This window comes from Hevea brasiliensis, chromosome 8 (assembly GCF_030052815.1).
Source record: "Hevea brasiliensis isolate MT/VB/25A 57/8 chromosome 8, ASM3005281v1, whole genome shotgun sequence".
Lineage (NCBI taxonomy): Eukaryota > Viridiplantae > Streptophyta > Magnoliopsida > Malpighiales > Euphorbiaceae > Hevea > Hevea brasiliensis.
Window position 1 is genome coordinate 70,369,847 of NC_079500.1, and position 9,897 is coordinate 70,379,743.

General features: G+C 38.4%; 1 protein-coding gene across 1 annotated transcript; it reads left to right on the forward strand.

The window, feature by feature from the left end:
- The first annotated feature begins 603 nt into the window (after positions 1-603).
- LOC131182140 (uncharacterized) lies at positions 604-9,521 on the forward strand. The gene is made up of 9 exons (XM_058150789.1): positions 604-654; positions 719-732; positions 4,180-4,246; positions 4,341-6,008; positions 6,459-6,702; positions 7,150-7,783; positions 7,916-8,683; positions 8,837-8,967; positions 9,025-9,521. The coding sequence occupies exons 1-9, from the start codon at positions 604-606 to the stop codon at positions 9,312-9,314; spliced, it is 3,867 nt and encodes a 1,288-aa protein (XP_058006772.1). The 3' UTR covers positions 9,315-9,521.
- The last annotated feature ends 376 nt before the right edge of the window (positions 9,522-9,897 follow it).

Genomic DNA, 9,897 nt, shown 5'->3' on the forward strand with positions numbered 1-9,897 from the left:
TTCTTTAAGATCATATGGATTTTTCTTCTCTTCTATTTTCTTTTATAAAGGACTTTTATCCCTATACAAAGTTAAATATTCTTTTAACTTATTTCGTCTCCCTTCCTGGTCTTCGATCTTATCTATAAGACCTAAGATTAAATCTTCTACTTTAGTTAAGACACACAGACCATTTAAGGTACATAGTGACTTGTAATAGTCACAATTTCCATCACACTCTGATTGTTTATCAGAATCACTGGAAGATTCTTCAGAAGTATAGTCTACCGCATTAATTTCTAAGTCTTCTGGTTCACTATCATTTATTTTTATCAATGATTCTTTAAGATTTTCATCGATTGATAGAGCTTGTATTTGCTATTTTACTTTACACCTATTAGCGTAGTGTCCTGGTTTTCTGCATTTATAACAGACTACTTCAGACTCTTTTTTCTTATTTTTAGAAGATTTTGTTTTCTTTTTTGGAGTTTTTCTATTAGATGATTCACCTTTTTCTTTCTTATAATACCTTTTAGTATTATAGGTTTTCTTTTTGCCTTTTCCTATTCTCCTGCCCCCTTTAACTTTTCTTTTATAAGGAAAAGTTTTTTATAAGGAAAAGTTATGGGTGGAAGTCCTATTTGTTCACAGAAATCACCGAGTATTCTTTTACTGGTGAGTTTTTCTTTTTGCATTTGTCTATGAATTTTTAATTCATTGCATAATGCTACTCCTGCAGAAACTACTTCTGAGGCTAGTTTCTCCATATGTATAATGGTTATATGGAAGGGTTCCATCATTTTTGTCTCTAATTTGTTTCTTAACTCCTTCAGCAAATAACGAGGGTAACCCAAAAAGAAATTTTTCTTTCCAAAAGTCAAATTGATTATCTTCCCTAGTAAAGATAAGGGCAAAAAAGGTATCTTTATACCATTTAAAATGAGACAGGTCAGGACATCTTAAGTTCATTAACTGTTCCTGGGACCTATCCATGTATAAGCTAGCTGATCCTATGAAGTGCATACCTATGGTGTATAACAAGTTATGTTTTGACAGCGTTAATAACTTGCGCTTTTCCTTCTTCAGATAAGGAAAAGTCCCACCAACCTCTTAGTTAGCTGTAAAGCCAGCTATAATGGCTTTCGCTGTTGCTTGATCAGTATTTCCTTTGGTTCTTGCAGCCATGGCTTACATGGTCATAAACTGGATAATATTTTTGATTTGATAATAAGAAAGTCCATCTATGTTCCATTCTACAATTGAAGTTCCATCATATTGTACGTAATTATAACTTGTATCTTCAAATTGTAAATTAATTGGAGATGGCCTAGGATAGTAAAACTATGTTATGTCCTAAAAATCTTACTGTAGTCTGGAAGAGTTTTATCTTCTTAGCTGAGACTACTAAACCATTTATTTTTACAACTTTGATAAAACACATTTAAGCGCTTAAAATGTTAATCTATTGTTTTGGAGAAAATAAAAACATCATCAATGTATACTATTGCAAATGCTGAATAAGCATTAAATATTTCATTTATAATTTTTTGAAATTCTGATGGAGCATTTTTAAGCCCAAATAGCATCACATTCTATTCGTAATGCCCAAATGGTACAGTAAAGGTAGTTTTATACCTATCTTCTTCAGCTATTTGGATTTGCCAATAGCCAGATTTCATATCGAACTTTGAAAATATTAGGGCTCATAGAGTCTGTTTAATAGATCTCTTTTATTAGGCAGTGGATATATGATCCATCTAAGGGCCTCATTTAAAGGCTTATAATTGATGACTAGTCTAGGAACTCCTCTTTCTAATTCAGCAGCATTTTCAACATAAAAAGCTGGACAGCTCCATGGGCTTTGACTTTTTCTAATACGCCCTTTTACTTTGAGGTCAACAATTTCCTGTTTACAAGTTTCTAGGTGTCTTGGACCCATTGCAATGGGCTGGGCCTTAGTTGATATCATTTTTTCATCAAAGTCGGGCTCATATGGTAGATTAACCACATGTCTTTTTCTAGCCCATAAGGCATTAGGAATGTCAGCACAAATGCTATTAAGCATTTCATCATGTGAACTTTTAATTTTTCTTTTTATTTTAGGTTCATAAACCTTTTCTTCTAAGGTTTTGTATTCTACTTCTCTTTTTAGAGAATTTATAAATTTTCCTTTCCAAAAGTCAAATTGATTATCTTCCCTAGTAAAGATAAGGGCAAAAAAGTTATCTTTATACTATTTAAAATGAGACAGATAAGGACATCTTATGATATGAACCTGCCTAACTCCACCTCAAAAGGTAGCTCACAAGGGGAGGTTTGCAAACTCATATATATAACACCCAATACCTCTGATGAGGAACCGGTTGCACCAATTCCACACCAAGGGCCAATAACTAGAGCAATGGCTAAGAAGCTTCAAGGCTTGGTGCATAAGCACATCACCAAGTCCAACCTCTTGCAAGTATTCGGTTTGGACTTGGAAGAGGGAAGCCAACCTTGCTATACATTCCTTTGCATATTTGAGGAGCCAAGAGACCAAGTGGCATCCGTCCAAGTTGGCATACATGTGGCAGCCACCTCAGCAAATCCATCCTAGTTGGCATCCAATGTGGCGTCCATGTGGAGTGCCTAGGTGGCAGCACAATTGGCAGCCCATCTCCACCAACTTTTTGAAGATGCTTTTGTCCATTTTGCAAAGATTGAAAGCCATAACTTTGTCCAAGAGCTCCAGCCATGCTTCAACTATTTATAGGAAAAGCAAAGTTACTATTTTCAACTTCAAGACAAAACATCTCTTTTCAGATTGTCTCTCATTTGTAGGCTGCCAAATCTGACTTTTCTATTAATGTTTGAACTTTGTATCTATTTTTGGAGAGATTGGTGTATTAACCAAGACTTGCACATGTCCCATGGTTGTTGAAATGTCTTGGCAGAATACACCAACCCATATTAGCCTTCTTTTGTTTCATTTAGAGAACATAATTCATATGGTATTTTTTTGAGCAAAATTGCTGGAGCTTTGCTTCAAAGTTCTTCTTAGAACTGTCTTTATTTTTTTTAGCAAATTCTTGCCTTGATTTGTTAAGTTTTATTATATGTTCAAGGTTGTTCATCAGCATAGGTGAATTAGTCTTGTTCTTGGCTGTCTTTCTTGGGAATTATATTTTCAGTTCTCCATCTTCAAGGTGAAGGGTTGAAGGTTCAAGGGAGTTTCTTGGCTTGTTTTGAAGAGGGTCCTTTGGTCTTTCTTCTTAGTAGAATCAGCAACTAAGGGTAGAAACCGTATCATTTGGTATCAAAGCTTAGGCTCTCTTCAAAACAGGTTGGTCATCCATTTTGTTGTGTTCTTGTTTTCTCCTTTCTCCTTTTTATCTTCCTTGTGTTTCAGCCTTTAAGGTTCTTCAAGTCCTTGTGTTTTCTGGTGTTTGTAAGAAAATCTGAACATATTCAGGGCTTAGTAGTGAGTTTACACTCAATACTACTAATCTTAGGGTATATTAGAGGCTTTCTTGCATCTGTCTTTGTTTCCCTAGTTTTGTCACATTTGTGTTGTTTTCTACCTTAAACATTTTCTTCACAACCTGGTTATTTGCATCTTTGTTGCTTGTGAAGTGTGTTGGAGAAGTGTTTAGTGCTGGATGTGTTCAGTGTATCTATTGTGTGGTTACATGATATAAAAAAAAAGAACAAAAAGAAAGAAAAAAAAAGGGTTAAAGAAAAAAAAAAGGGTGCTAAAGTGCATGTTTGAGAGCTGGAATATTATAAGTTCAACATTTCTATTTGGTGGCTGTTTTGGGGGAGGTAAAACCAAACCAACCCAGAAAATTCTAAAACTTCATAGGGGTGCTTTGTAGACGAAATTAAGCTTAGAAATCAAATTTGGTGTAAAAATTCTACCGTTTACTTGGTGAACCAAATTTAGCACCTATTAGGCCAATTTGGGGTCCAAAACTTCAAGGTGCTTTCTGGAACCTCTAGACTTGATTTTCCCTACTAAAACTATGTATTGTTGCTGCTCTTAAAACAGTTTTACAAAAATAGCAAGCTAATTCGACTCCTATTTCACTTGATTGCTCTAGAGCTTGGTGTCTTCATTTCTTGCTTCAAGTGTCATAACAAACCCTTATTCCACACGTTTTGCTTGAGTTTGTGCTTGAACATATATTAAAACTTGATTTAAACTTTCTGGAATTGCATTAGTTCTGACAAGAACTTGGTAAGCAAGATTGAGTGGAAAAAGGCATTGAGTGGCAAGAACTCCAGGAGGGTAAAAGCCTATAAACTGAGTACAAACACTTGAGTGACCAAAAATTGAGTGAATTTGTGAGGTTGTTTTCTGTTTTACTAACTTTTTTGTGCAGGTGTTAAAAATGTCACAAGAACAAACTAGTGGACTTAATATGGATAATCCTTTTTACCAACAAGCACTTGTTCAACATTTGGAAAGAATTGGTACACAATTGAGCAACCTAGCTGACCGAATTGAAAGAATTGAGCAGAATAGTGGGAATGGTAGACAAAACATAAATGAAGGGCAGAACAGGGCTAGGGGATCTAGAGTGAACAATGCACCACCTACAGATGATTGGGGGGATGAAAATGATGATGATTCTGATGAAGAGGATGACCAGCACTCTGCTGCACATGATGACCACTATAGACCGAGAGGGATGAGAGGTAATAGGGGTGGAAGAGGTGGAGGCAGAAACTTGAGAAGAGGTAATATGGAGGAAGCAAGAGGGAGAGGGAGAGTGGATGGTAACATTAGTGGGATCAAAATGAAAATTCCACCATTCCAAGGCAAAGCCAATCCGGATGCATATTTGGAGTGGCAGAGGAAGGTGGATCTCATTTTTTATTGTCACAATTATAGTGAGGAAAAGAAGGTGAAACTTGCAGTAGTTGAGTTTACAGATTATGCCATAGTTTGGTGGGATCAATTGCTCACTAAAAGAAGGAGAAATGGGATGAGGGGTGTTGAAACTTGGGATGAGATGAAGCAAATCATGAGGGACAGATTTGTACCTCAACATTACTATAGGGAGTTGCACCAAAGGTTGCAAGGGCTGGTGCAAGGAAACAAAAGTGTGGAAGAATATTTCAAGGAGATGGAGATGGCTATGATAAGAGCCAATGTAGAGGAGGATAGGGAAGCCACTATGGCTAGGTTCGTAAAGGGACTGAATCTTGATATTGCCAACATAGTGGAGCTACAACACTATGTAGAGCTTGATGACATGTTAAATATGGCAATCAAGATAGAAAAACAACTAAAGAAGAAGAAAGCATTCAAGATGGGTGTAGGTATGAATTCGAGCAACAATGCTCCATGGAAACCGAATTGGAAGAAGGGCGAAACTTATGATTCCAAGGCTGTTTCTAAGGAAAAGAAAGAGGAGACTAGGGGTGGAGAAAAGCCTAGTGTGACTGAGAAAGGCAAGGGACAGAATACCTCTAGTGGAAGAACTAGGGATATCCAATGTTTTAGGTGCCTAGGGAAGGAACATTATGCATCTCAATGTCCTAACAAGAGGGTGATGGTCATGAGGCAGAATGGGGAGATCGAATCAGAAGATGATGATGTTGATGATGATGATGCTAGTGAGAGTATGCCTCCTTTGGAGGAAGCTAGTGATGTAGAGCATGCCGTCGGAGGTAATATTCTGGTGGTTACGCATGCACTAAGTGCACAAGCAAAGGAAGAAGAGGGAGATGCACTACAAAGGGAAAATATTTTCCACACTAGATGCTTGGTGAATGGTAAAACTTGTAGCATGATTGTAGATAGTGGTAGTTGTGTGAATGTTGCCAGCACACTCATGGTTGCGAAGCTTGGCATGCGCACCATCAAACATCCTAGACCATACAAGTTGCAATGGCTGAATGAATGTGGGGAAATTAAGGTGAACAAGCAAGTGATGTTGGCTTTTTCTATTGGAAGGTATAAGGATGAGGTGTTGTGTGATGTGGTGCCAATGCATGCTGGACATATTTTGCTAGGGAGACCATGGCAATATGATAGGAAGGTAGTGCATGATGGATTTAGGAATAGGTACTCCTTTGATCATGATGGACGAAGGGTTACCTTGGCAGCATTATCACCCGCACAAGCTTTTGAAGATCAATTAAGGATAAAACAGACCATGAATGAGCAACAACAAAGAGAGGCCGAGCTAAGAGTGCAAAAAGAGAAAGAAAAAAAAGAAAGAGAGGAAAAAGTAAGAGGGAAAAATGAGGAAGAGAAAGAGAAGAGAGAAAATTTCAAAAGAGCGAAACCAAAAGGAAAGGGCTTGGGGCAAAAGGAGAGTTGTGAGAAGAGTGGAGAGAATAAAGTCAGTTTGCTAGCAAAAGCGAAGGATGTGAGGACTGCATATTTTTCTAGTATGCCAATGGCTTTGCTAATTTGTAAGGGAGCCTACACTAATGTTTCTAACCTTAACCAATCCATTCCCAGTTGTGCTTTGCCCTTGTTGCAAGAGTTTGAGGATGTCTTCCCTGAAGAAATACGTAATGTGCTACCACCCATTAGAGGCAAAGAGCACCAAATAGATTTTGTGCCTGGAGCTGTAATCCCAAATAGGCCAGCCTATAGGACCAATCCGGAAGAGGCTAAGGAACTTCAAAGACAAGTGGAGGAGCTTCTAGCAAAAGGCCATGTTAGGGAGAGCATGAGCCCATGTGCCGTACCTGTTCTTTTGGTGCCAAAAAAAGATGGGAGCATGCGCATGTGTGTGGATTGTAGAGCAATCAACAAAATCACTGTAAAGTATAGACATCCCATACCTAGACTTGATGATATGCTTGATGAGTTGCATGGTGCATGCATATTTTCTAAAATTGACTTAAAGAGTGGTTATCACCAAATTCGCATGAAATTAGGAGATGAATGGAAAACTGCCTTTAAGACTCAATATGGACTATATGAATGGTTAGTCATGCCATTTGGTTTGACCAATGCACCTAGTACATTTATGAGGCTTATGAACCATGTGTTGCGTGCTTTCCTAGGAAAATTTGTTGTAGTGTATTTTGATGATATCCTAGTATATAGCCAAGATATGCATGATCATTTGCTGCACTTGAGACAAGTCTTTGAGGTGTTGAGAAAAGAGCACTTGTATGCCAATCTTAAGAAATGCACTTTCTGTATGGACCAAGTTATTTTCTTAGGATTTGTGGTGAGTGGCAAGGGAATTGAGGTTGATGAGGACAAGGTAAGAGCCATTAGAGAGTGGCCTACACCTAAGTCCGTGAGTGATGTGAGGAGCTTCCATGGGTTGGCTAGTTTTTATAGGAGATTTGTAAAGGACTTCAGTACCATAGCCTCACCCTTGAATGAAGTTGTAAAAAAGAATGTGGGATTCAAGTGGGGGGAAGAACAAGAGAATGCATTTAATTCACTCAAGGAGAAATTGTGTTCTGCATCTTTACTTGCTTTACCTGATTTTTCTAAAACTTTTGAGATTGAATGTGATGCCTCTGGAGTGGGTATTGGAGCTGTTTTGAAGCAGGAAAGGAGACCAATTGCCTACTTCAGTGAGAAGCTAAGTGGGGCTACATTGAACTACTCCACTTATGACAAAGAGATGTATGCTCTGGTGCGTGCACTTGAGACTTGGCAACACTACTTGTGGCCGAAGGAGTTTGTCATTCATAGTGACCATGGGTCACTCAAGTACTTAAAGGGGCAGAACAAGCTCAACAAGCGCCATGCCAAGTGGAGTGAATTCATTGAAGGTTTCCCATATGTGATTCAATACAAGCAAGGCAAAGAGAATGTGGTGGCTGATGCACTTTCAAGGAGGTACACTTTACTTTCCATGCTTGATGCTAGACTTTTAGGCTTCGAACATGTGAAAAAAATGTATGCTAATGATGATGACTTTGGGAAAGTGTTTGCCTTTTGTGAACATGCTGCATATGATAAATTCTATAGGCATAATGGTTTCTTGTTTAGGGAAAATAAATTATGTGTGCCTAAATGCTCAATTAGAGAGTTGCTTGTTAAAGAATCACATGTTGGTGGTTTAATGGGACATTTTGGGGTTGCAAAGACCTTAGAAATTTTAAAGGAACATTTTTATTGGCCACACATGAAGAGGGATGTAGAGAGATTGTGTGCTAGATGTGTGACTTGCATGAAGGCAAAGTCCAAAGTAAGGCCGCATGGTCAATACATGCCATTGAGTGTTCCTAGTGAACCTTGGGTAGATTTATCCATGGATTTCATTTTGGGTTTACCTAGGACAAAGAAAGGCCATGATAGTATTTTTGTTGTTGCTGATCGTTTTTCCAAGATGGCTCATTTCATACCATGTCACAAGACTGATGATGCATCTTACATTGCTTCTTTGTTCTTTAGGGAGATAGTTAGATTGCATGGCATTCCTAGAACAATTGTTAGTGATAGGGATGTGAAATTTATAAGCCATTTTTGGAAAGTCCTGTGGGGAAAATTAGGAACCAAACTTTGTTTCTCCACCACTTGCCATCCACAAACGGATGGGCAAACAGAAGTTGTAAATAGGACCATGGGCACTCTTCTACGTGCAATGATTAAAAAAAACTTGAAAGCTTGGGAGGAGTGCATACCATTCATAGAATTTGCATACAACAGGTCTATGCATTCATCTACTGGTTATTCACCATTTGAACTTGTATATGGTTTTAACCCACTAACTCCTTTAGATTTGTTGCCTTTGCCTACTAATGAGCCTGCTAGTTTAGATGGCAAAAGGAAAGCTGAAATGGTGAAACAAATGCATCAAAAAGCAAAGCAACAAATGGAGAAAGTGAATGAGAGAAGGGCAGCCCAAGCTAACAAGGGGAGAAAGAAGATGGTGTTCCAACCTGGTGATCTTGTATGGGTTCACTTGAGAAAGGAGAGGTTTGCTACACAAAGGAAATCAAAACTTCAGCCTAGGAGTGATGAACCTTTTGAAGTGCTAGAGAGAATTAATGACAATGCATACAAGATAAACCTTCCAGGTGAGTATGGTGTAAGTGCTACATTTAATGTGACTGAACTTGCTCCTTTCTATGCAGATGATGACAATTCGAGGACGAATTCTTTCGAAGAGGGAGAGGATGATGAGGAACCGGTTGCACCAATTCCACACCAAGGGCCAATAACTAGAGCAATGGCTAAGAAGCTTCAAGGCTTGGTGCATAAGCACATCACCAAGTCCAACCTCTTGCAAGTATTCGGTTTGGACTTGGAAGAGGGAAGCCAACCTTGCTGTACATTCCTTTGCATATTTGAGGAGCCAAGAGACCAAGTGGCATCCGTCCAAGTTGGCATACATGTGGCAGCCACCTCAGCAAATCCATCCTAGTTGGCATCCAATGTGGCGTCCATGTGGAGTGCCTAGGTGGCAGCACAATTGGCAGCCCATCTCCACCAACTTTTTGAAGATGCTTTTGTCCATTTTGCAAAGATTGAAAGCCATAACTTTGTCCAAGAGCTCCAGCCATGCTTCAACTATTTATAGGAAAAGCAAAGTTACTACTTTCAACTTCAAGACAAAACATCTCTTTTCAGATTGTCTCTCATTTGTAGGCTGCCAAATCTGACTTTTCTATTAATGTTTGAACTTTGTATCTATTTTTGGAGAGATTGGTGTATTAACCAAGACTTGCACATGTCCCATGGTTGTTGAAATGTCTTGGCAGAATACATCAACCCATATTAGCCTTCTTTTGTTTCATTTAGAGAACAGAATTCATATGGTATTTTTTTGAGCAAAATTGCTGGAGCTTTGCTTCAAAGTTCTTCTTAGAACTGTCTCTATTTTTCTTAGCAAATTCTTGCCTTGATTTGTTAAGTTTTATTATATGTTCAAGGTTGTTCATCAGCATAGGTGAATTAGTCTTGTTCTTGGCTGTCTTTCGTGGGAATTATATTTTCAGTTCTCCATC

What these genes read in the sequence shown, in the direction of transcription:
- LOC131182140 (XM_058150789.1), top strand. Translation starts at nt 604, where the DNA reads ATGGGTGGAAGTCCTATTTGTTCACAGAAATCACCGAGTATTCTTTTA. An exon ending in GTGGCAAGAACTCCAGGAGG is followed by an intron (nt 4,247 to 4,340) that starts GTAAAAGCCTAT and finishes TTTTTTGTGCAG; the next exon opens with GTGTTAAAAATGTCACAAGA. An exon ending in AAAAAAAGATGGGAGCATGC is followed by an intron (nt 6,703 to 7,149) that starts GCATGTGTGTGG and finishes TTATTTTCTTAG; the next exon opens with GATTTGTGGTGAGTGGCAAG.